General features: G+C 42.8%; 1 protein-coding gene across 3 annotated transcripts; it reads right to left on the minus strand.

Moving 5' to 3' along the window:
• Positions 1-4,202: 4,202 nt before the first annotated feature.
• Positions 4,203-27,483, minus strand: LOC143287489 (phosphatidylinositol N-acetylglucosaminyltransferase subunit A-like). 3 transcript variants are annotated; one of them, XR_013055969.1, is made up of 13 exons: positions 27,396-27,483; positions 25,570-25,726; positions 24,778-24,900; positions 24,023-24,198; positions 23,161-23,276; positions 22,523-22,630; positions 21,808-21,914; positions 20,242-20,324; positions 18,934-19,019; positions 17,789-17,972; positions 17,279-17,378; positions 16,535-16,630; positions 4,203-4,824 (listed from the first exon to the last, which is right to left on the minus strand). XR_013055969.1 is itself a non-coding variant. In XM_076595507.1 (12 exons), the coding sequence occupies exons 1-12, from the start codon at positions 27,437-27,439 to the stop codon at positions 16,589-16,591; spliced, it is 1,326 nt and encodes a 441-aa protein (XP_076451622.1). In that variant the 5' UTR covers positions 27,440-27,483; the 3' UTR covers positions 14,236-16,588. The 3 variants fall into 3 exon arrangements, 2 of the variants coding, with proteins under 2 accessions (XP_076451622.1, XP_076451623.1); XM_076595507.1 differs by lacking the exon at positions 4,203-4,824 and having other exon boundaries at positions 14,236-16,630; XM_076595508.1 differs by lacking the exon at positions 4,203-4,824 and having other exon boundaries at positions 14,236-16,630; positions 27,431-27,466.
• Positions 27,484-27,585: the final 102 nt, after the last annotated feature.

Here is a 27,585-nt window from a genome sequence, read left to right on the forward strand (position 1 = left end):
AGCCAAGACTCAGTATTATCAGAATCTCTGCTGATTGTTATTACTGAATTAAAAGTGACACTTTTTGAACTGTGCTCAGAGTTGAATTGCAGTTATGTTTACACGTAGCCCTGAATCTTTACATCATTGATCCTCTCTTTGTGCGCGCACATTGCATAGATCATGGATCGTCACACAGAGTTATGCAAGGATCAACTTGAGACAATTTTGTCTTCAAAACGATCGCTGGTCCTCACCAAAGAAAAGTTCGATGCCACAGTGGCACACTTGAAGAACCCTCGTGATCCTGTTGATGCGCATTTCAAACACTGGGTCAAAACAAAGAAATTTGGCATAGTTGATATTCCAGCACTTCAACTCGTTGATGCACTTGTTGTCCCAAATCCAGCTGCATCAAAAATAGAGGGAGCCACTCGTCATCTGCGCGTTGTTCATGCCGACCAGTTATATGATGTTACCAAACAGGTGCATGTTGATGAGCTGAAACATGCCGGCTACAAGAAAGTCATGGAATTTGTACAGCGCCATTACTACGGAATCACGCGTTCTTATATACAGACATTTTGTAAGACGTGTCCCACCTGCCAGTTAGCCCAGCCACAGATCACCAAGCCTCCGTTGCAGCCAATCATTGAAGGATCTTTCATGGCAAGAATTCAACTAGATCTCATAGACATGCGACACTGCCCAGATGGAACCTACCACTACATAGCCCACTTCATGGATCACTTCACCAAGTTCCATATCTTATTTCCATTGGCTACCAAATCAGCAGACGAAGTATCAAAGATGTTTGCTGAACGAGTTTTGGCCTACTTGGGTTCACCACGCATATTCCACAGTGACAATGGCCGGGAGTTCGTGAACCAGGTGATGCATGCCCTCCTGAAGGTGTGGAACAGAGATGTGACCTTTGTCAATGGCCGCCCTCGTCACTCACAGTCACAGGGTCTTGTCGAACGTGGCAACCAGGAAGTTGAGAAGAAATTAGCATCTATGAAGGCCGAACAGGGACTCGATGATGCTGAAGACTATCCGTGGTCTGCATGGTTACCTGAGATCATGTTCACGCTCAACAATCAGCGCCACGAAACAATCAAAGACACTCCATATCACTTGGTGTTTGGGTGTACACCACCAGCTCCCCTCTTCCCTGGGGCCACGGAACATATTATCAACGGAACATATCATCCTGCGAGCAAAATGAACAGCCATCCATGGAGACCACAAATTCTACCGCTGTACTGTCCAGACAAGAAACATCTCCAGAGCCTTCACCAGAACCGCCACAGCTTTCTCCAGAGCCTTTACCAGAACCACCACAGCTTTCTCCAGAGCCTTTACCAGAACCGCCACAGCTTTCTCCAGAGCCTTTACCAGAACCACCACAGCTTTCTCCAGAGCCTTTACCAGAACAACCACAGCCTTCTCCAGAGCCTTTACCAGAACAACCACAGCCTTCTCCAGAGCCTTTACCAGAACAACCACAGCCTTCTCCAGAGCCTATGCCTGAACCACCACAGCCTTCCCTGAAGTCGCAATCTCTTAAGGCTGTTAGGCGTCAGGCAGTTCGTCGAAAGGCCCATGAGGCGACAATCAGTACTGCAAGTAAAATGTCATCGCAGTACAACAAGAGACGACGCATTATGGTTGAAGTGTTCAATGTTGGCGACCCAGTCTCCATTGCCGTGCCAAAGATAGACAGATCAGCAACTGATTTACCACGCATACCAGGCCGAGTAGTTAAAGTCAACGGTTCCAAGCAACCAACTTACACTGTCGGGACAGCATTTGGGCTGTTGAAAACAGCACTTAGGGCGGGCGACCTCCAACACTACACTGGGGCTGTGACTGTCATCGACAATACCTCCATCTCACTCCGTGAGGCAGCCAACCGCACCAACCCAGTCAACAAGTTCACTAGAAATTCCTGTAAATGCACCACGGCATGCACTACTGCTCGTTGTCCATGTCGGAACAAAAACATTGCCTGTTCTACACATTGCCATGGCAGCAGAACATGCAAGAACATTGAGCCGCCAGCATCCGTTCCAGCTTCAACTGTGCAATGCAACATCATGACTGCAAACGACATCATGATGTTAAATGATCCGACAGTCTGGTTAAATGACAATCACATGTCAGTAGCATCACGTTTCCTGAGAGCATTATTCCCAGATGTAGATGGCCTACAAGACACCGTCCTACAGCAGAACTTCAGTTTTGATTTGCCAACATCGGAGTATGCCCAGATACTCCATGTCGATGGTAACCACTGGATCGCCATCTCTACCATCGACCAAGCCTCTGACACTGTAGCTGTGTACGATTCCCTGCGGTCTAAGCCTTCCAAGACAACCATTAACCTGATTGCCCGGTACTACTACTACTGTCAATAATGTTTTTTTTGAGGTTTGCCTAAGAAAATGTAATTCTTCACTAAGATAATAGTGGAGTGTGTGTATTACTATTAAGTGAGGATAGACTAAATTATTATTGTGACAATTATTATTCTACATTCACTCATTATTTTAGGTTAGTAAAGTTATAGGTAATTTGATTGGTAACTGCAACTATTAATCTTTGCCAAGAGATATGTTGGCTGACTTGTGATTGGAGAGAAAGAGTATAGAATGATAGTATGGATTTTAGTATAAGAATTTATAAAGAGCACTTATAGTGCAGCAGCTGTAACACACGGGGTTGGGTTTTGTGTGTGTGTGTTGCAGGGATTTGTTTTCGTTTGTTTTGTTCCCTTTTCTTGTGGATGGTTCATGGGAATAAAGGTGTCCGTCTTGAACCGAACCCCGACTCTGGTGTGGTGTGGTGAACGAGACGCATACATGCACCCTGTTACACCAGGACTGGCCATCTTGTGGAGGATCAGTCGACAAATTTGTCAGGGCCACAGCTGTGCTTGGTCACTCTTGGACTAGACATCCCGTACGGTCACGACTTCAACTAGTAAGTGTAACATTAACTTCTACTATTACAAGTTCTACATGGGCTCTTCAATCAATCAGTCCTTTATTGTCCTCTTTAACCCTCAGAGGCCCACTGTGTCACGGGTAACTCAAATACATGAGACTATTATACGACTAAAAAAATTTCAATGTTGTTTTTTACCCCTGAGACTCACTGAAACAGAAGGGAAACAACTCAAGTGTCTTTCACCCGATGCTATTCACGATTTTCATGACCTCGCGACCCCGAACAATTATCACTGTCAAGGTGAAGGTCTTTTGCCACTTGAGGGAACTTCACTTCCAGAGCTTTTGAATCAGCAAGAGAATAGATTACAGGAGTGCGTGGCTTACAATGTGGCTTACAAACTTTTTTACCGTCTTACATCTCTTTTTGATCAGAACTGCTGTTCCGAAGGGTGCAAAGTGGGAACACGGTGACAGTATAACATGTTTTTGTGATGGAAAAGCTGTGAAATCGTTTCCAAATCCATCTAAAGTGGCTGATTCATATTGGATTGACGACATGCGTTTGTGGCCAAACATTCTGCAAGATTCTTGTTTTTCAACCCGATGATGATTACATATATTTGAAAGCTGAAGTAACCCCAAGCCCAGCAGTCCATGACATGCACAATGCCTGGGTACTGACGACTGCAGATCGCAGTGTGGAGACTGGTGGTTGTACCTGTACAGCAGGAAAAGGGCAGTCCTGCAGTAATTCTGTGTCAATTCTGTGGAAGGTAGGCCTATTTTTTTCTGAACCTCTCTCTCTCTCTCTCTCACATACATTGAAATGAATCAGGAAAAGGATATTTTCAGTACATGGTGTGCTATAAAAAGGAAATTTATGCAGCAGTAATCAAATTACACAAATTTCTGACTATATTTTTCATGATATTGGCCTAATTTATAATATTAACCCATGCCTTCTTAGCCAAAATGTGCTGTGTATGTGTGTGTGTGTGTGTGTATGCTGTGTGTGTGTGTGTGAACTATGCTCCTGTCACACTGTGTGTGTTAACTATGCTCCTATCACACTGTGTGTGTGTGTGTGTGTGTGTGTATGCATGTGCATGCAGTGTGCATGTGCGTGTGTGTGTGTGTGTGTTAACTATGCTCCTATCACACTGTGTGTGTGTGTGTGTGTGCATGTGCATGCAGTGTGCATGTGCGTGTGTGTGTGTGTGTGTGTGTGCGCGCGCTATGTTTCTGTCACTGTGTGTGTGTGTGTGTGTGTGTGTTTACAATGCTCCAGTGTGTCCTTTAGGCACATTATATGCTATCAATATCTTTAGGAATCCTATACATATTATTTGTGTAATTTGATTTTGATTACTAACTGAATATTTGAATAACTGAATATCAATCATTATTTCTTTTTTGTCCTCAAACAAAGAATAAGTGTGTTGTGTGCTCATAAACAAGAACCATCAGAAGTTTTAAACAGTAGCCTAAATAAGCAAATGCATTAAACTATTTTAAAAAATAATTACACTTACACTTTTTAAATTTTTTTTTATAAAACATGGGCCGGAATAGTTCAGTTGTTAACTGTTGGACTCGAGATCCTGGCGATACTAGAATCATGGGTTTGAGACCCCAGTGATTTGTCCTCAAAGTTAACACTTGTTCTCATTCTACTATCTAAAAGACTTAAGGATACTATGAACTGAGATTCCATGAGCAAATGCATGCATACCTTGTTCACATGTTACATTCTTAGCCATCATTTGGAAGAGAAGGCTCCATAGGCCGATGGTTTTATTTTCATCAATTCATGTTCTTTACAGCCCAAATCAACCACAAGGGCCATCTCAGGGCTGTCAGGCTGATGTGCAGGGCAGAACAGTATCTCCATCTGGGGAAAAAAAAAAAAAAAAAAAAAAAAAAAGTGCATGAAAGCCGAGCAAAAGACTGACTGACATGTGAAATGAATGGCTGGTACACAGTAGGCTGGTCTCAGTTGGCTGTACCCAAGTAGGCAGCCTATTGTGTAAATGGGTTTACATGAAATGCATAGGACTTGGTCTCTGACTAAAGACAACTGCTTTAATTCTCGAGTAATAATAATGTGAGTATATCAATTTGCTTCTATGTGGATTGTCTCTTAGGTCAAGAACCTGTCTGCAATAGGGGGGGATGTTGCTGAGGTTGACCATCAACTTGATGCCAAATCACTGACTCAGCGGTTCTTTTTGAACAAATTTCCATGGCTGTTGCCAAATCAAATCAAATCATGGTCCTTAGAGCCTCACCGACGGCTAAGGCCATCTCAAGCCGTGCCCTGAATAGGGGTTGGTCACTAACGCTCGGCCATGGACTTGTTAATGAGCGTTGTTTCCGAGCCTGTGCAAACAGAGAAGAGCTTAGTGATCAGTGAAGAAGACAGGCACTGCAGGGAACAGGACTGCAATAGTGTGAAGAAGACAGGACACCAGACAACACTGCATGAAGGTAACAGGCAGCAAAGGCAACGTGGGAGCTGTACCACTTGAACAAGCCGTGTGTTGAGTATTGCCACCAGTGTCAGTGGACATGCTCACTAAAGCGTAGACACCTAAGAACCATGATCGGCAAAGGCATGGCTCACCATGTCAACCATCATAGCGGCTTCAGGTGCCTGTCCTGAATAGGTACCAGCGATACAATATAACACAAAATAGACCCCAAACAAGCAACATACAGTCCCCCCCCCCCCCCCCCATGTCTCATTCCAACCATTCGTGCCATTTTTCACAAAAGATATGTTAGTGATATAGGAAGTTGACCAGGTTTCTTCATCAACTGGTCAGACCAGACAAAAGACAACGAAGAACTCAAGTTAGACATTTCACCCAATTTAGAAAAATTAGATCAGAACAGTATTCCATCAAACCTTTTGAAAACCAAACTCCAAATTAATTACGGCCTCCAGAAACTCATCACGGTCACCCTGTACTACACCACTGGTACCGTTCTGATCCATGGGAACAAGTGCAGCAAATGGGTGGCGTGCCAGTTTCCGTGCATAACAGAGGTGACAAGCCTTTTTTTATTTTTATTTTTATTATTTTTTATAATAAACATTTTTATTCAAGTTTAACATTTAATGAATACATACATTAAACTATAAAGCAGGAAAACAACAACATTGTTTTTATACAGAAAAATAAATAAACTCATATGCACTGCATAAAAAAAGTAAATAAATGAAAGAAAAACAATTTTAAAAAAAAGAACAAACGTTACATTTGTGGTTGTCATTCCTCCTCCTCCTCGTTGCCTTCCATCATTTTTATGCATGGGTACCATTTTCTAGGAAATGCCATGGACATTATTTCCATCGAGTGTACCGGTATATATTTTTCGGTTTTGTATGTTTCTTAGGTCTGTAAGGAAGTACTTTATACATGGTTTGATTTTATTTATTTTGCATTTATAGATGAAATGTTTCGCCACTAGAATGATATAGTCAAATATGTCATCTGTTTTAGTAATATCATTTCCAAATAATAGAGGTGACAAGACTTTTGTATGGACACTACAACACTGGCCTCAGCCAAACCATAAATAGTATGTTAGACACCGCTATGTCACTCTTACCGGTACCTCATGTGACCACCTTGCAGTCAGGTGATGTCACCATCGAGGATATCACCGAGAGTGACATTGACATAAACAGAATTATGAGCGATTCAGGCCTCATCCTTGACAAAATCTGACTACAGAAAACTTAACATTCTACCGCTACACAAAAGAGGGAGGGGTCATGCCTTTGTTTACAGACAGTTCCAGCATGGCCTCTGCACATCGCAAAGGTCTGTCGTTGAAGCGTAAAATTGATATAATTCAAGAAGTTGAAAGAAATCCAACAAAAAAGAGGAAGCTTATTGCAGACGAATATGGCATTGCACCCTCGACTCTGGCAACCATCCTGGCTTCCAAGGAGAAATATAAAAGCAGTTATTTTGGAGGTGAAGATACAGCTGCACGAAAGAGGATGCGATGTGCGAAGCACGAAAACATCGAAACGGAGCTGTTGGAATGGTTTCGGCATACAAGGTAAAGTGGAACAACATTTATCTGTGCATCAAATGTCTTTACCATCAGTTGTACAATCTCTCTCTCTCTCTCTCCCCCCCCCTTCCTCCCTCTCTCTCTCCCCCCCTCCCTCCCTCTCTCACACACACATGCACGCACGCACACACCCACGCACGCACGCACACACAGGCACACACACATGCGCGACCACGCACGCCTGCACACACGCACGCATGAACACACAAAAACGTACAAAAACACGAAGACATAAATGCCTGCATGCACGAACATACACCCACATGCACGCACGCACGCACGCACACACACACACACAGAGCTTCTGACCATTGTATTCCAAACAATGTCAAGGTCAATGTCAAAAAGATCACTTGACCCCAAAAATTGAAGGGTCATTTTTTTCTTCTTCTGCTTGTCTCAAGGATATCTCCAGAACAAATTCAGATAGCAGCTTCAAGTTAAGTGTGGGGCTGAGCACCAACACTAGAAAGGGATCTATGAAAGATTTATCAAGATCAGGGTCATAACCTTGGCTTACGACCTTGAAAACTGAAAATCTATTTTTCGCTATATCTCAGGCATATTAGTGCCCTCTCTGCAAAATATGAGAAAGGGGAACGTGCCCCAAGTGCCCCTATGGTTCCTACGCACCTGCTATAACTGCATGTCAGGTGTGCATTGCGTTTGCTCTTAAACGTGCCTGCACAACTAAAGCAAGTATCTGCTGTTTTGTGCAGATCCCAGAACGTCCCTGTGACCGGGCCTTTCATGAGAGTAAAAGCTGAAGAAATTGCGCAAACGATTGGGATTGTTGAATGGAAATGCAGTGATGGCTGGCTGCGTAGATTTAAGAAACGACACAACATAGTTTTCAAAACTGTGTGTGGAGAGAGAGAGAATCGGTTGATGAAGCGTCTACTGATGCCTGGGTGAATGATGTCCTCAAACCAACTCTTGCACGATACCAGCCTGCTGATGTGTTCAATGCTGATGAAACAGGGGTATACTGGCGAGTGCTTCCGGACAAAACTCATGCTTTTAGATCAAACAAATGCTACGGAGGGAAAAAGTCAAAGGAACGTGTGACAGTCATGGTTTGTGCCAATATGGATGGTACTGAAAAGGTGCCATTGCTCACTATTGGCAAGTTCGAAAACCCACGGTGCTTTAAGGGCATAAAATGTCTACCTGTCAAGTACAGAGCAAACAGGAAAGCTTGGATGAATTCTTCCTTGTTCAATGACTGGCTGTTGAGCTTTGACCAAAAAATGGCTGACGAAAACCGCAAAGTTTTGTTAGTGATTGACAATTGCCCAGCCCACCCAAAGACTGACAGACATTTGAAAGCAACAGAACTTCTCTTTCTTCCCCCAAATGCTACATGCAAATTGCAACCTTGTGATCAAGGAGTGATTCAAAACCTGAAAGTACACTTTCGAAAGCTGCTTCTGACAAAGTTGTTACGCCACATTGATGGGGGTGCTGATGCCACTGACTTCAAGATCACACTGCTTGATGCTTTGTCAGATTTGAAAATGGCGTGGGGTATGGTAACAGCTTCTACTATAACGAACTGCTTTCACAAAGCTTGCTTCACAGCCGAAGAAGAGGCAGGAAAGGGTAAAAAAAAAAAAACACCAAGTGATCACGGAGAAGAACAGCCATCATCAAGCAGCAGTGCTTCAGGCATTCCAGATTGCCCATCGACAAGCGGCAGCACAGAACCTCTGCTATCCAACCTCTTCAAAGAGTGGAACATATCGCCTTCAGAATACTTCACTGTTGACCAGGACATTATGACGTCAGGACCTGAAGAGACAGCAACATGCAAAGGCGCATCAACATCAGCAACTGTGACCAGCCAGGACTCTGACTCAGATACTGATGATTGTGGAGAGGCAGAGAAAACTGTCACAAGAAAGGAGGTGCTGAAATACGTTCACAAGACAAACACCTATCTTATGCAGACTGGTGGCAAGGGCAAGGTCATGAAAGCGTTCCTTCATTTCAAAGGTGCTCTAGACAGTCACATTGCACAATTGGGTACTCAAACAAAAATCACCCATTTCTTTTCCAAAAGTGGAACAAAGGAAAAGCAAGGAAGTCATGTCAAGCTTGAAGATGTGGGAGAAAATGTTGACAATAAACAGGGCCAGTCTTCGACAGATCCAACTCAGACAGAAGGCAAAAGAGAGAGGAAAGGAACTAAGATGGACTGCAGTCAGTCAGAGAATTTAGAGCAAAAGGAATCGAAATTGACAGGAGACCATGAAGAGGATGAAGCAACGGGTAAGAAACAGACACAATGGCAACACAGAGGAAATGAACGTGAAACGACAATGCAGACGGAGGGTGAACACGCCACAGGGAAAGAAGAGTCAAGCAAAAGCAGAAAGACCAAAGAGGAAATGCAACATGATGACACAGAGAAATTGCAAGATACTGAAAAAGGTCAGAGAGAAAGTGGATTTGCAGAGATGACGGAAGAGGAAACGGACAAAGCTGAAACTGACATCCCCTCTGAAATTCTATCCAAAGAAGATCTTTTTCGATTTCTCTGGTTAGAGTTGTCGGGCGCAGAGACAATTGAGGACATAACTGACATAGCTGTCCGCTATCAAGAGGCAATTGAGAGCTACCCAGTGACAGCTCATTCAAATATTGATAACTATACAGTTGACACTGACGCAGTTTCTTGGTTTCCATATGATGCTCCCCCTTTACTACCTATCTGCATTTTCGGCGATGGAAATTGCTTACCCAGATGCGCGTCAATGATGGCGTATGGAACGCAAGACCACTTTGACGAAATGCGGATTCGGATTGCATTAGAACTCGCAGTACACATGGACTTGTATCTGGATAATGATTTCCTTCAGCTTGGTCATCACGTCAATGACTACTTAGCAAAACAACATGCTATGTACTCGGACCAGTATCTTGATCAAGTGCTCACGCCAGCAGCCATCAAAAGCATTCTTGGTCAAGAAATTGAAGATGTCTTAAAACCAGGAAGCTACATGGGCATGTGGCAGGTACATGCATTGGCCAGCGTGTTCAAGTGCAAAGTGTATTCGGTCTACCCCAAATTTGGTGGATTTACAGTCAGACATCACCTGCACCGATGGGTGTGTCCTCGGATGTTGGCATCAGATGAACCTCCCCCGGCTTCTGCCCCTGCATCCCCATTGGCTGTCATGTGGTCCTCAACTCTTGGCAAACAACAAAGGCCAGAGCAGTGGCGAGTCAATCACTTCGTGGTCTGTGTGCCTCGCTGGTATCCTTTTGGTCTATTCCACAGCGTACTCAACTACAGGCCTACTCAGCGCGCGACTGGGGGCTGAACAGCCAGCGCAGTCAGCCGTGCGCTCGCGAGCGCTGGGAAATGATTCAATTTACCGCAAAACAAAGGAAAATGTAACGCAACGCGTCAGTCCGCATAAAACCACTTGATTATCATTTTTTTCACTATTATACCCTTCATAGTATTAATAAAAATTATCTTTCATTAATTAAATTACTTATATTAGTTGTATTTGACGAGTTAGCTCCATGTTTTGTTCGGTGTGTTGTGGTGAACCGTCTTTCCAAACAACTTCCTTTCATTTGAATGGCTCATGTTTACATCGTGTTTGATTGTGAAAATGGGCAAGAAATGTTGTGTATTCGGCTGCAAAACGAACTACGATCTTGCAAAAGGTTGTGACGAGAAGGAGAAAGTTTCTGTTTATCGATTTCCATCGAATGAAAGCGACAAAGACTCGTGGATTAAAAGAATTCCAAACGACAAGTTCGTACTGACGAAGAATACTGTGATCTGTGCACTTCACTGGCCCCCCGGCTTCGAAACTGTCTCAAAGAATGGAAAGTTGCGACCGAAATTTCCACCCTCTGTGTGGCCTAACGTTCCATCAAGTCAAGTGCCTACCCCACCACCCCCTCCTCGCTCAACAACACGTTCCTCAAGTTCCGTGAGGAACAGGGTAGAGGATCAGCAAGAGGCATTCAACTTGAAAGACAGTGTGACTTTTGAAGAATTGAAACAGAAGTTGTTGTCCGGCGAGCCGGATTTGCCTGCACCTGTGATTTCATACATGGACGAGACTGTGCTTCATATTCAAGCCAGGAAATTTGTGAATGGGATTCCTCTATTTGTAACAAGGTGAGAGAGTCTTCAGTTTTCAAGCCCCCAAATTTGAATTCACTCCCCACTGATAAAAAAAAACCCAACAATAATAACTCACATAGATTAAATCCACTCTAAAAACTCACCTTTTTACCAAAGTATTCATGTAGCCTTCGGATAGTTGTCACATATTGCATGTGTGTGTGTGTCAGTGTGTGTGTGTGTGTGTGTGTGTGTGTGTGTGAATGTATGTGGTGTGTGCAAGGAGCTTAGGTGCATGTGTATTTGTGTGTGTGTGTGAATGTATGTGGTGTGTTTGTGTGTGTGTGAATGTATGTGGTGTGTGTGTGTGTATGTCACTCTGTGTGTGTGTGTGTGTGAATGTATGTGTGTGTGTGTGTGAATGTATGGTGTGTGTGTGTGTGTGTGTGTGTGTGTGTGAATGTGAGCGCCGTGAGTCCTCACTGAGGAGAACAGCGCCTTACAAGAAGAAATATTTATTAATATTATATATATTTATTTATTTTTAACCAGAATTGCACAAGACCAGAGCTTTGAGACTTTCCACTTGGGTGTGAAGTGTACTGTTACAACCCTGTCTAAGAACAGAATCACCGCACTGAAGACTTGGTCAGCACTAGAGGAAAGTATCAGATTTTTGAACTGTCTAGAAATGGACCACAAGAAAGTGATCATCCAACAGCAGATGCAGGCCATGGGATCACAGCAAGTAGGGAAGCCAATGTACACACCTGCTGTCATCATCCGAGCATTCACCTATTTTGCCACATCACGGTGTTTGTACGAGACCCTGCGCCATGATCTGCAACTCCCATCTGTGCATACATGGACTCGGATAACTTCCAAAGTGGCAAGATTAGATGAGACAACATTCTCCAGTGCAGTATTCGCCAATCTACAAGACAGACAGAAAATGTGTGTTCTTTTGCAGGATGAGGTGTATGTAAAGAAGTCCATGCTATACCATGGTGGGCGAGTGTTTGGCCGCAGTGTGGACAACCCTCAGTGTCTTGCAAAGACTGTGCTGGGCATGATGGTTTCGTGTATGTTTGGCGGCCCAAAGTTCTTGTCAAAGATCTTGCCAGTATCAAAATTGAACTCGCAGTTTCTGCACGACCAGGTTCAGCTGTGTCTGGAGGCCATCAACTGTGCTGGTGGAAATGTAAAGGCAGTCATCTGTGACGGGAATAGGAACAATCAAGCCCTGTTCAAGATGCTTGCTGGTGACCCCCACAGGCCTTGGGAAACTGCAGGAGGTGTCTTTTTGCTGTATGATTACGTCCATCTGCTGAAGAATCTCCGTAATAACTGGCTCACTGAGGCTACAGGAGAGCTGACTTTTGAAGACAATGGTGTGCAGAGGACAGCAAAGTGGAGACACCTTGTCAACCTTTACAAGCTCGAGTGTGACTCGTTGGTGAAGATGTCAGACTTGGACGAAGTGGCTGTCTCACCAAAACCCATCGAGAGGCAGAAGGTGTCTACCTGTCTGAAGGTTTTCAGCGAAAAGACCCACCAAGCCCTGCTGAACCACCCTAGACTGGAACAGACTGATGAGGTGAAGGACACTGCGGCCTTCATACTTAAGGTGCTGACGTGGTGGAAAATTGTCAACGTTAAGTCCGAGTTCATGGATGATCGGCGGAGAGATCCACTGCAGGCTGCCATCAGCAACCCTAACGATGAGAGACTTAATACTGTGCTTCAATTTGGAGAGATGGCCCTAGAGATGTCTGGCAAGCAGGGGAAGCGACAGAAACAGCTGACACGGGACACCGCGAGAGCAGTGCATCACACTTGCAATGGACTAGTCAGCCTGTGTAGACAACTCCTTCTCTCTCCTGCCCACGACTACATTCTATTTGGACAGTTCTCCACTGATCCCTTGGAGAAAGAATTTAGCAAGCTGCGCCAGGGGTCAGGGGGGACATACTTTATCAACGTCCAGCAAATCATAGAGAAGACCAACATCAACAGGTCCAGGCTCCTTCTCTCCCTTGAAGCGGAGGCAGCCCTTGAGGTGGAGGAGCCAGGGCACTCTTGCCCTGACTGTGTGTTCAATCTTGAACAAGATGAGAAGGCATGCCAGGCGGTAGATGACATTGAGACGCTAGAGGACTTGGTCTCTGACGAGAACAAGTCAGTGCTTGTATACATCGCTGGCTATGTCACAAGAAAAGACACTGACTATGAAGAGGGACAAACATCTTTTTACTTTGATAAATATGGCCAGTACACAAAATCACTTGACAGAGGAGGTCTAAAGGTGCCGTCTGACAGGGCCTGTCAATGGACAATTTTTAGTTTCATCATCTTCAATGTGGTCAAGAACTCTGTGTGCCGTCATTCATTCATGAGGATAGCCCTGGCCCTGTCTGACATGTACGAGTTTCACATGAAGGAGAGACATGCTAGGATAGTAGCCAACATCCTCATCAAAAACTACTGCAGAGATGCCACACCCCGTTCGACGAAGGAACCTGCCCTCAAGAGACTGAAACTCTCCGAGACATCATAGTGATAATCATTCGAGTATACCAGGTTAGTGTTGACTGCTGTTTGTACCTGTCTGTATTTGAACTGTTCTTTTTGTTTCTGTGTTTGTTCCTTTGTCCTTTTATGAATGGATTAATTAATACTGTGACATTGCCGCATGAACTTAAAATGAGGGTCGGTTTGTATCGGTGGGGGGGGGGGGGGGGGGGGGGGGGGTAGCACATTTACAGTTAATTTGGCCATAAATTATGGAAATCATGCATGGTTTGAACATGCCAATTGCCAAGATTACAAAAATATCAACCTGAACATGTAAGCAACTTGCTACACCTTACATTGGCAAACAGAATCCAATTCAAACGAAAACATAGAAATAAACTTTAATAAAAAAATATATATATCAAAATGCATCAAACTACCAAAAAGATGCATTCTGCAAGTGTATAAACCAAAACAATGAACTTTCTTTGGATATGGACATGAAAAACAGCTGCAATTGATGTTCAGTAGCTTGTACCCAGTCAGCCCCCAGTCCAAGCCCCCAGTCGCGCGTTGAGTAGGCCTGTAGTTAAGATCGCCATGGTCGCAATCTAACCAAACTTGACCTTGCCAGTCAGCAGGAACTGAGCTGTTTTCCTTGATCTCTTGTCCGTCATTTTGTCTGTTGGCAATGATCTGAGGTCAGTCCCCTATGTCAAGTGCCAGAAACTACCCAAGATCTCTCTGAAAGAATTCACTGTGTCTGTTGGCAATGATCTGAGTACACATCACCAGGCTGGTGTTGCTGCTGCCTTGGATGCTGGCCAGCCTGGCCCCTCTGCTCCAGAGGATCCCTCCCCAAACCCTCCACCTGCACCCATGTCATCACCACTGGTGGTCAGTTTTCCACAGTCTTTCCTGTACCCAGTGGAAAAAAAAACAACTACAGGAACTGCCATGTTTGTGATGCACGCACAAAAAACGCCAGCCCAGTGTCAAATGTAGACATAGTGTGTTGTAAATCGTTCTATGCTTTCGTTTCGTTCGCTTGTATTCTGGTAATTAGACGAAGTCTGTCTTTTCAATACAATTCCCCTTACCGCGATCCCGCCATCTTGTGTCTGTTTTATTTTGTAAGAAAGTTGATTTTACAAAATAAGTTTACAACATAGTGCAAACTGATGTGCTAAGTGTGGTGCTGCTCTCTGTGAAAACTGTGCCAGGGGAAAGACATCACATGTTTTCAAGTATACCACACCACCAAAAACTATGCTGACTTTTAGAAATAGACAGACACTGAATCATTTTTGGTCAAGTGTTGTCAGCTGCTGATTCCATGACAAAAAAAGTCTGTGTTTTTTTTTAGTAAAATATGGTTGATGTGAGTGCACTTGTAGTTTGTGGAGGCTAAAGGAAATTTTCTGCCTAAAATTATGTTGAAGTAACATAGTTACCGTGACTCACTAATGCAGACTCTGGCAGGGGTCTGATTCCTGTCCTGTGCAAACTACTATCCGCCTATGCGGAGAAAACAAAAGCAGCTAAGGCCGATAATCTCCCGAAGTAGGTTACCTCTGCTTTGCATCCCTGACTAGTGCCCTCTTTTTCCAGCAGCCATCTTGACTCCTGTTCCTGTGCTCTGCATGCGGCTAAGTTTTTTTTCGTAATTTCTGCCGGTCTATCGATTCTTTGTCGCTCTCTTTTTGTGTCCGATCATGAATAACAACAGGCCACAAAACTACTTGGCTCGACTGGGCCATCGAGCTAAGAATAAGCTGCGATCAAAATTGACTGACAGACACTCTGGGCCCTCTACCTCTGGTTCTGTCTCCAACTTGAACCCCCCACCTCGTCCACTCCCTCTAATCGACTCCATTCCTCCACCACCTCCTCCGGCGGCTTCTCAGGGTTCGCGGTATGATTCTCAGGTCAGTGGTATCGTTTCTCTTCATGCAATCGATCCGCGCTTGGTCTCAACGCGCTCCATGTTTTCTCGGCCCTGCCCGTCGGCAGTGCTCAAGTCACCTTCCTCTATCCTTTTCCTCTTGCCCATAAATTCAACAACCGAGTGTGCTCCCTCTCAGGGATTCCAACACGGACTTACGTCCTCCACTTCACACACTCGGCCAGCCCTGATATGTTATACGTCTGTGATGGCGGCCGTGGCCACAGATCGCGCACACTTCACGCGGCATGCCGCGACAGTCTCGCGTCCAACTGCGACTGTTGCGGGTAGGGGAGCCCTCCCTCTTGGTAGGTAGGAAGGTGGACCACTAGGGGACACGCACGCCCACACGTGTGCACCCTCCCCCTCGCTCCGAGTTTCAGATCCAAGGGAGGCAACCACTGGTTCGGCACCCCCACCAGTGAGCGCCACAGTTACCTCCCCAGCACCGACACTGCCCCCAGCCCACACCGCAGGTGCATGCATGGACCCTACAACCTTGGCAGTTGCAGTTCCATTGGCCACACCGCTTGACTCTATCACCCAGCCAGTGGTGGCTCAGGACACATGCCCCAGCTGGCAATCAGCATCTCATATTGTCTTTGCTCAAACAAATCTGCGCCACCCTCCTTCCTGGTGCTACTAATATTCATTCTTCATTTACATTCAACAGGGATTCTAAATATGACTTGCGTGAAAAATGGTCTTTTTTTTCAACACCAGTGAAAATTTCACCAGTATGCATGTTCTACCACCCTCAGTTATTACATCATCAAAATGTATCCCTTTTTTGTACCTCCTCTGGCAAATATAGAAGAATAAAGAAGAGAGCTTTGAAATTTTATGCTGTGTTTATACATCTCTTCTATCATGTCTCCAATTTCCTATGACTATGTTTTTTCATTATTTTTCTATCCAGTATACATCAATTATTAAAAAAATCCAAAAATCTTAGCTGTTAACTGTATGATGCTGAAGAATGGAGGACTGCAGTGGCATAGAGATCCCTCGAAGAAATCATTTTTTGGGGATCTTCAGTTCCGGCGCTTTCTCAATGTTCTGAAAAACACAAACACATTAACTCACTCAGTACGGCCAGTCCTCTCTTCTCCTCTACACAGACCCTTCAAATGTCCAGTGGGTGTCTGAATGACCCAACCTTTAGCTTCCGTCGTCAGAATTGTGGCATTCTTTGTCAACATTCACCTCTTCAGTATAAGAGCCTTCCGCTTGCAATATTTTGATGATGGTAATTGGCGTGAAACGCTGTTAACGTCGTCTCTTTCGCCGTTCATATGGACAGAGTTAACTCCATTTGTCTCCTTTCTTGAAAAGAACAAGCGACACAAACACTCGTACACACACACAGACGCCAATGATTTTCCAACTTCATTCACATTTTGACACTAAAAAAAAGAACAACATACTGGAGCAGCTTTCATACACATATGCTAACATCTGAGGTAAAAATAACATTCCCAACTGATTTATCTTGAACATGGACTGACAAAACAATATCTAAACTGAACTTTCACATTCATTTATCACTATTTATTGAACCGTTACCATTATTTTGATTTCCCCTTAACTGGTTTTAAGAACTGATGTATTTTCATTTCTGAAATGGCGCCCTCTCCAGGTGGTTGAACTACCACCACCATGCTTTGATGTAAGGTAAGGAAAAAATCAGCGCACACACTGACTGACCTTTGCCGGCATGACGTAGGTCAGGAGAGCCAGGAACCAGAGGTTGAGAACTGCTGCCAGCACAAACAGCTTGCCAGCCAGGGGACCACAGTCATAGTACCTGACACAACACGGTTACCGTCATCATCAGAGCACAAATCACACACACATTACAGTCTTAGCATCTGACACAAAACCGTTTCATCATTCATCTGAGGGCACATCACACACACACATTCATAAATATTTCCAATAAATTAGCAATATAAACACAGATGCATCTGAACTTAGCTCACATTGCAATACACCAACAGAGCATCATTAGTACAGTTCACAGTGTACCAGTTTGATACTCACACATAGGTAAACATGCATTAACCACAACAGTATATGTGTACTTAATTCTCACCAGTATGTCATATGTGTGTCTCAATTTCTGTGTGCAGAACATGTGAAGGACTGCTTTGCTCAACACCAAAATACCAAGATCCAAAATCACTAAAGAACTTTAAAACAACTACAAAAGTTTACCTCTGAAGACGAGCACTGGTGTCTCTGAGCGCTGAAGCACTGACCCTATTGTACACCTTCTCTGTGCGTTCAGCAACATCTGTCCAGGTGTACATGTGCTTCACGCGGTGGTGAGCATCCCACGGCGACACTGCTCGGCCCAGCTGGTGATCCTCTATGGCCTTTTCCAGGGCTTCTGCCAGGGCTGTCACACAGCATAATTCATGTTGGATAGGTCATCATAAGTTACGATGTTGATGTGTTTGTGTGTGTGTGTTTTCATTTGTTTGTGCATATGTGCGCCAATGTACATACACAAATATGCATACACATATACCAAAATTCCTGCTGTATTTTGTGTCTGTATGTGATTTTCAATTCATTTTTGCACTTTTTGATAGACTATCTACTCTGCATATTCCCTATAACCCTGATACACCTGGTATTGAAGGCATTCCATTCTGGATATTCTACAATCCAAACAGTATCAAAGAACGAAAGATACAATCAGTTTTGCTCCTAAATATCTCTATGTCATAAATCCAATCCAAAACAGAAAACGCATAACCAATCTTGACAGCATGAAGCTCGTTTAGTTAAAAACACTGCGAAGTATGTGGAATTCGCACTGGAGTTATGAAATTTCTTTCTGCTCAGCAAACTTTGCGCTGCTAAGATCTCTCATGCAACCCAGTCCAGAGAAATGAAATGAAATGAAATTATGGTGCTTAGAGCCTCGCCGACCACTAAGGCCATCTCAAGGCTATTGCCGCGTTAATAACTACTACAAGGGTAAAAAAAAACAAATAATCAAAACGAGTCACCACTTCAAATTTTCCACTCCAAAGTTTAAAAAAAAAAACGTCCATAGTTTAAAACCTTCAAATCTGGTTAAAAATGTTCACTTCTTTTAAGAAGTCCATCAGCGCCCACGGAGGGACATCACGAAACAAGGTCTTCAAAGAAACCGCCGTGTAATGTCTCTGTCTAACGTAATGCAGATCCCAACAGTCAAGGAGCACGTGTTTCTCGGTGAGAGGCTCATCACAAACCTAGTCCAGAGGAGAAAGCCTTGCTCATCAACTCGAAAGTGAAATGAGCCAATGCCACCACCTGCTCATTTTTCTTACATCTTGTCAAGCAGTCACAACTGTCCCTTTACTGACCTTTCACATTAGGTTCAGCCAGGTAGATGAGATCAGGTGGCAACACCTCAGGTACACCTCCAACTTTTGTGCTCACCACCTGAAGTCTGAAATGGTACAGAAAAACAAATGAGTTAAAAATACTTCGCCTTTCACCAGTTTTCACTTGAAAAAAGAAGAAGAAAAAAAGACTGTAAAGTTAAATAGTTTTTGTTGCCTTTTTGTGGAATCAAAATATTTTCTTTATTTTAAAATTATGTTTATCAAGTGGGTAAAATACAGCAATGTACATGTTACACAACTGTGAACAGACGTGAGTGTGTAGTCCTGTTTGCATATTTGTGTATCCACATGACTGTTTATGTACACGTATCAGACGCCAGTAAACAAGGACAGCAGGTGTGCACTAAGTTCACATTTCTATGGTCGCATTCCAAGAACCAGCAGTGACAGATGTGATGACTGATTGCTTACTTACCATCATCATATACAAAAAATACATATTTTCATATTTGCAAACCTCAAAAATTTACAACAACAAAGAAAAACAAGAGAGGCAAGGCCTTCAAGACTCACTTGTGATAAATTACGTCTCCAAGCCTTAATTACAGAGTAATTTCCCTTTTTACTATCTGCACCAAAACGTTTGCAAAATAAATAAAAATTCCATGCTTAGCAAAAGAAGTTCCTGTTTGAACAAAAAATGATAATGACTCATCTTGTTGTTGTGTCAGAATAAGAGGTCAAAGTGCCAAGTTTAGAGAACACAAAAAAAATATAAATATAACAGTAAATGCAGTTTGCATATAATTAGGCTTCTTTTTTTAAATTTTTTTGTGCCCATCCCAGAGGTGCAATATTGTTTTAACTCACTCAGTACGGCCAGTCCTCTCTTCTCCTCTACACAGACCCTTCAAATGTCCAGTGGGTGTCTGAATGACCCAACCTTTAGCTTCCGTCGTCAGAATTGTGGTATTCTTTGTCAACATTCACCTCTTCAGTATAAGAGCCTTCCGCTTGCAATATTTTGATGATGGTAATTGGGGTGAAACGCTGTTAACGTCGTCTCTTTCGCCGTTCGTATGGAGAGAGTTAAACAAGATGACTGGAAAGAACTGATTTTTTCCTATTTTTTTGCCAAATTTGGCATCAAGTGACAAAGTATTTGCAGAGAAAATGTCAATGTTAAAGTTTACCATGGACACACAGACACACACACACAGACAACCGAACACCAGGTTAAAACATACTCACTTTGTTCACACAAGTGAGTAAAAAAAATGGAGAAAGACGTTTATCAACCAAGTATGCATGTAAAACTATACTTACCCACAACAGGCAGCCTCTACAATGGAAATACAGAAGGCCTCAGTCAGTGATGTGTTGACCAGAATGTCTCCTTGACACAGAACCTGCACAACAACACGGCTGTCTCGTCAAAACAGCATTTCAGGTAGGAGTAAGCTTATCCATCCTTTATTTTTAAAACCTTTTATCTATTTATTTCAAGTGAATTCTTCAAACAGGAAACATTCATTCATTAATCTTCATAAATATCTTTCAAACAAAGAGTGACTTTCAAGAACAATGAAACAAATGTCAATCATCACAGAAAGAAAAAAAAAAACGCAAAAGCTTTTTTTATTTATATATTTTTTTTAAACTACATTAAAAAAGCAATACTAAAAGTAAACAGAACAAAACATTAAGTAGAGTTAAACAAGAATTCTGCCCCCCAAAAATTAATCTTTGGAGACAGATATGCAACTACAAAATGATGTCGAATCAACACCGCAGTAAACTATAAGACAGTCTCCACTATAAAGGAAATTAGCTACTTTCGTTTTCTCCCCATAGGCGGATAGTAGTTTGCACAGGACAGGAATTGGACTCCCTGCCGGAGTCTGCACTAGTGGGTCACGGTAAAGTATGTGTAGTGAAAATAATAATAAAATAATAATAATAATAATAATGGTATTTATATAGCGCTGAATCTTGTGCAGAGACAAATCAAAGTGCTTTCGCACCAGTCATTCACACGCATGCATAACTCCAAAACTGGAGAAACCGAAGACAAGGAAGAGGCAGGGAAGGGAGGCCACCCTGGGAAGAGGTGGGCCCCAAGGCCAGACCTGAAAGAGCTGAGTGTGGAGACCTGACGAAGTGAAAGAGGAAGCCCATTCCAGCCGCAAGGTCCAGAGACAGAGAAAGAACGGCAGCCAACAGACGAGAGCCCGAATCTGGGCATGCACAGAGTGGATCCGAAGCCGACCACAGTGAGCGAGATGGAGTGCAGAGGCGAAAGCAGCCACAGAGACAGGAAGGCGCCGACCCATGAACACACCCACAACATTGAGCGCCGATCCCGTACTTTATTCTGTGTGAGACAGGGAGCCAGTGGAGATGTTGCAAAAGAGAAGTGATGTGCTCAGATCTTTTCTTTCTGAGGACGAGTCGGGCAGCAGAGTTTTGTATGCACCGAAGGGACTGAATGGATAAAGCAGGCAAACCAGACAGAGTTACAGTAGTCAAGGCGAGAGAGAATGAGAGAAACGACAAGGAACTGATCCGCCGCAATTGACTAGCAGGATTGACATGTCTGACTGATAAATTTTTGTATGGACAGTGTGTTGTCAAGGACAACGCCGAGGTTCCTGACTGAACTGGAAAGAGGGATGGACGTACTGCCAAGTTTGATTGTGTCAGTTGTGATGGAACAGAGTTTTTGTTTAGTTCCTATGATCTAGCCCAGATAGTCCGGACAGCAACTGCGTCATCTGCTGTCCTGATGGTCACAGTCGGACACGACTATCAAACAAAGGACAAGCAACACCACGCCCTGACACACACCAAACTAAAAGAAGAGGGGACACACACACACACACAGACACCCACCTCTCTGACTTGGCTGTGGTTGAGCGACCCGATGAAGGTGACCCTGTCATGCAGGTCATGCTGCTCCCTCACCTCTTCCAGAAGCACTCGCTTCGGCCCGTCACCCCCTGTCAGCAGCAGTCGCACAAAGTGAGGGGCAGTGAAGACTTGTACAATGTGCTGCCTCTGAGGCAGTGATGACTACACCTGTGTGTGTCTGACCCAACTAGATTACACCAGCAGCACTCGCTCCAGCCCATCACACTAACAGTCGTCACACACTCCGAAAGGTAAAGTGAAAATGTGTTGCCTGTGACGTCATTACCTTTGTGATGAATACACTTGTACCAGCCAAGCCCATTTGGACAACGCACACTTTATCAACTATAGTGTACTTAATTGTTGACTATGCTGCCATTAACTGAAGTTAATGATGAACACACTAGTGTGTGCCTGTGATAACTGGACTACACTTCAAATTCATTGTAGATCATAGCAGACTGTGAAGAAGATACTTCTGATGCTTACACAACTAGACTTCAATACATTACAGATAATTGTAGTTTGTGCTGCCATCAACAAACTTAGTGATTGGAACACTTGTGTGTGTATGTCATCCAGAATATAAACGCTTATCACTGACGTTGCTATTAACCTGATGAAGAAAACACTGGTCCTCCCACCCATCTGTAGCTTTACACATGCACGCGCACGCGCACACACACACAGTATTTACCTATGAGAAAGGAGACATGAGGATATTTGGCAGTGATGAGGGGAATGATGCCAGCCAACAGGTCCATTCCCTTTCTGTACACCAGCCGACTGATCACCACTACAGTGACTGTCAACACACACACACACACAAGATCATTTATTACACAATATGATAAAATATTTCAAACTCAATTGTTGTTCTCAATATCACCTTACTAATCACCTTTGAATTTTCCCCATTAATCATGTCTAATGATGGCATATGCCTCTATCCAATGTGAATGCCAGTGTCTTAGACCACTCAATCCTTGGAAAAAAATATTTCATTATAAAAAATACCTTTTTCCCACTGCCTTTCACACTCATCTTCTTAAACCATTTTACTTGTTCTCAAAAACTTTGACACAGCTTATTTCGGAATGTTTCCGAAATTTTTCTGTTGTTTTTTTAAATGGTATTTTCCAGACAATCCAAGTGGCCCTGTCATACTAATGTTTTGAACCATCACAAAAGAATAACTTTATCTCAAAGTAATGAATCTACATTTTGAAGATTAAATCAGCCATACCAAGAGATTAAACAAAACGAAACAGATTATCGTGACACTGTAAGGTTTAAGAAACTGTCGAGGAACACACTGTCATGCAGTCAACTCACTCTTGCCAGGAGTGCGTTTACTGGGGTCAGGCACAAACATGGTGGCATCGACAGCGTTGGGGATGACTGACACTTCATGAGCCGATATTCTGGAACGCAACACTGTGTTCTCTTTGCTGAAACACAATATAAACACACACACATCTCACTCTGATGATGCAGGCAAGCTGCACACCAAATAGAGGAAAAAAAAAACAACCACCATCATCAGCGATAGTACAATGACAGACATCCCCCCACAGACATTACAGACAGCAGCAATCAAACTCTATTGAATCACCAAGACAGTTTTTAAAGTAAGCAATTTTTTTTTCAAAACCTTTGTTTACAAGCCTGAATTGCAAAATACAGCTCCAAGTGAAAAGAGCCTTCTTTGCAAGAAAAAAAAATATACACAGAGAAAAAAAAATGTGATGGCCAGCTTACCAGATAATGTCCACTACAAAATTCAAATGAAAATATTAATACCAGTTTCAACATTTAACACCCTGATACAAATCTTCGTCAGATACAAAACATGAGTGTCAAAGAATTGATAGACAGAGAGAAATACAAAAAACTTAGCCATATGAAGAGCACAGGGTCAGGAGTCAAGATGACTGCCGGAAAAAGAGGGCGTTAGGGATGCAAAGGGGACGTAACCTACTTCGGGAGGTTATCGGCCGTAGCTACTTTCATTTTCTCTGCATAGGCGGGTAGTAGTTTGCAAAGGACAAGAATCAGACCCCTGCTGGAGTCTGCACTGGTGGGTCATGGTCAAGTATGTGTAATTAAATACCAGTTTCAACATTTAATACACTCATGGAACCAGTTTCACACACAATATTCTGGTGGAGTGAGAAAGCTGTGACAGACCACCCACCTTGTGTGTGACACGCACACCACATGGGACACATCAGCCAGGGAAAACTTGAGCACTTTGTTTGTAAGGATGGAACTGGCATCCGCAAAGCCAAACAGCGAGTGGTCGGTGAAGACTGTCCTCAAACCCATTGTACGGGCGTGGAACATCGCCTCATGCCCCAGAGTTGAAAAAGCCTGTGAAATTACTGAAATTTGTGAAAATGGTTTATACTTTTTCCCCCCTTGGGGGTGGGTGGTGGGTGGGTAATGTCACAGCTAATTTTAATGTGTGAAAACATTTTATACACTGTTTAAACAAAAGTTCGTAACATTTTTAGTGTCATTTTTATTCAAAATTGAATTAGAATCAGAGCTATTTCTAATTCAATTTTGAATAAAAATGACACTAAAGGTATTGTGAACTTTTGTTTCAAGCCTATCATTTACAAACTGCTCTTTGCCTCAATTTCCATGTAACTTTAAATGGATATAGATACATTTTTTTCCCAACTGAATCTTATTCAATTGTTCAAAGGTACCCAGCCAATCAATGAGACTATGTTCCTGTTTTTTGAATAACTTTCAATCAAAACACGGAACACAAAAACACATCTCAAGGCAGATTTTTCTATCAGCAATCAAACCATTCCAAATGATAAACACTTAAAAAAAAAAAAAGATAAGATAGATAATAATGGAGAAATGATGAAAATATAAATCATCAAACACTAATTTGTTCTTTTATAACCAGCTTTTCATTTCACTCATACTTACAGAATGCCCATGGACGATGCTGATCTTCTCACGAATGAAGACAGACCGCATCAGAGGTAATGTTGTGAAGAGGCTGGGTAAGATACACTGGTTGTAAAAAGGTGGCACTGGGAGGTAATATATCTGCACATAAACCAGACCAGACTGTCAGAACATTTAAGCAAAACACAAGTTTCTTTCGTGATAGTTTCCCCTTAAATTACAAACAGATTGAATTTCTAATATTGTCCTGAACTTTTCAAAGATAAAATCATACTTTAGTAAGATCCATTTCAGTCAAACTGTTACAAAGCTTGAGCACTTATCAATTATATTTTATGCCAAAGGAAGCGTTATTTGTGTAGACTCGACACAACAGATGTGCTGCTATTTATCATGCCTGGTGCTGAAGTAGCTGCCAAAATATCCACAGGGGTGCATGCGATATGTGATGCTGCAAACAGCCCACTGTCTCTGGCACTGTTGCTTAGGCCAATCAATCAAAATTTTTTTCTACCTTTTTTTTTCTTCCGTAATCCAACTATTTGTTAATCTGATAACAATATGAAAGTGGAAAATAATTGCAAATGATGCTGATCCGAACGCAAATGAAAGAAATGTTTTCCTCATTAGATATTCAGTTTAATATGAAAACACTTCCCTACATCCAGGTTGTAAAAGAATGACGTTTATCTATTATCTTACTATACATAAAAATATACTTGAACAACAAACTTCAGTTGCAACTGAACAAGCCCACATGAATAACATCCTCACAAAGTGGAAAGCGATTCACTGCATGGCCCATCTCACCTTGAGACCATTGGAAAGATATCGAACACCACAGCGGTCTCCATATTTATGTGTCACAATCACAACCTTGTGTCCTCTGTCCACTAGACAGCTGGACAGCTGGTAGATGTGGCTCTCTACCCCTCCCATGTTAGGGTAGAAAAAGTCGCACACCATGCTGCAACAATTGGAAAAAAACCATTGCAACGCATAAGTAATAAATTCATGTTAAACAATATGCATATCGGGGAAGTTTATTATCAAATAAAAAAACAAAAACACTAACTCATTATCAATATTTCTTAAAAGTTACTATTACAAATCATGATACCCAAAAACAAAACAAAATGTCAATGCATCAGAGATTTCATAACACCTACTGCTAAATGTTCTAGGCAACAAATTCCAAGTACCCCTAATTTTTAGAGTTACATGCTTCATCCTTCTTCCATTCCACACAGCAGTGAAAGAATTGATGCTACATATAATGTGAAATTTCATTTGGGACGAAGTCAAAATTAAACTAAAAGGAAGCTATACAGTACAACTACGAAAGAAAATATTCTACTCTAGTCAATAAATCATTCCTCTCCTCTAGGACAATAATGGAAATAAATCTCTTCAGCATACCGATTTGAACTGTATGCTGGTGTAAATCTCAAAACTGTCCACAAAAACTACTCAGTATCAGAGCATAGGACATAACTAATTGTGCGTCTGATCAAAGCACAGGACACAATACAGTAATGATACGATTCATTGAACAAATCTACAACACAAAAGCATGTGCGCACAGCATTGAACATGCAAGCGTAAATAAATTATGCTCACCATCATGTCAAGAACACAATGAATAAAGAACATACTACCTCTAATACAGTAGTATGGTAAGCTTTATTTTCATGACTTTGCAGCTTGATGGAACTTAAAGACTGCAGCATGGTAAAAATTTTAATGGGTTTCAGTGAATGCAGTGCTGTGCACGTCTGTGTGTTTGTGTGCGTGAGTGAGTGTGTAAGTGTACACGTGTCAGGAGAGCTCTGTGCACATGCGTGTATGTGTGTGTAGAGGATGATGTGCGTGTGTGTGTGCATGTCTGTATCGTGGGAGCAATGGAATATTGGAATGTGCGGGTGTGCTTATATTTGTATATGTCTGTATGGGGGGTGGGGAGTGGGGGTAGTGTGTGCGCTTGTATAAGTGTGCGTGTGGGGAGGGAGGGTGAGGGGTTGGAGGGGGGTGGGTGCAGGGTAATTTGGGAGATGGTGTGTGTGTGTGTGTGTCCGGGCTCGTGTATGTTTATGTGTATTTGTTTGTGCTTTCTTATCTGTGAAACTGCATGTGTGTTGCATATCTGTTGTGCATGTGTATGTGTGTCTGCATGTTTTACATTTATTTGCTTATATATCATCATTATTCTTTTTATTTAGAGCTGCTATGATGTATTCCCAAACTGGCGGCAGGGGCGAGGGGAGGCGCGGAGGGGGCGGGGGGTGGGGGTGAGGGGTACGGTTTCGTTTTCATGTGACACTCTTGTGCGCGCGCGTACGGAAGTATGAACGGCCTCAAACATGGCGGGCTGACAAGCGTCAGTTCATATAATTTTATATTAAGAGTTCTTTCAAGTCAAAACCCGAATAACTGATTGGAAAATGCATATTAATAGTTTAAAAGTGTCCAGGAATTTAGAATACTATAATGGCGGTACAACATCTTACAAAAAATACACAGCATGCATCCCATCACAACAACGTTAACGTGCAAATACATCTAAATGTTCAACATAATCAAATGCAACGTAATAATGGATGAAAATGCTTCATAACATTTACTGAAGTGAGCATTACCATATACTATGCTTCATAATTCCTTGAAGATTCACCCCAGCCATCTTCGACGAGTGGCGCTTTCTGCGCCGTCTCGCTACCGCTCTCAGCCGTGAAATCTTCGGAAATAGAAACGTCATTTGGTAGTTTACAAGAGAGTAGCTTTCCTTCAGTGAGGGAGTAAGCGAAGATTGATAAAAATGTTGTCAAT

Source organism: Babylonia areolata, chromosome 11 (assembly GCF_041734735.1).
Source record: "Babylonia areolata isolate BAREFJ2019XMU chromosome 11, ASM4173473v1, whole genome shotgun sequence".
NCBI lineage: Eukaryota > Metazoa > Mollusca > Gastropoda > Neogastropoda > Buccinidae > Babylonia > Babylonia areolata.

What these genes read in the sequence shown, in the direction of transcription:
- LOC143287489 (XM_076595507.1), bottom strand. Translation starts at nt 27,439, where the DNA reads ATGGCTGGGGTGAATCTTCAAGGAATTATGAAGCATAGTATATG. An exon ending in GGCTGAACCTAATGTGAAAG is followed by an intron (nt 17,973 to 18,933) that starts GTCAGTAAAGGG and finishes GCTGTGTGACAG; the next exon opens with CCCTGGCAGAAGCCCTGGAA. An exon ending in CCTACGTCATGCCGGCAAAG is followed by an intron (nt 16,631 to 17,278) that starts GTCAGTCAGTGT and finishes TGTGTTTTTCAG; the next exon opens with AACATTGAGAAAGCGCCGGA.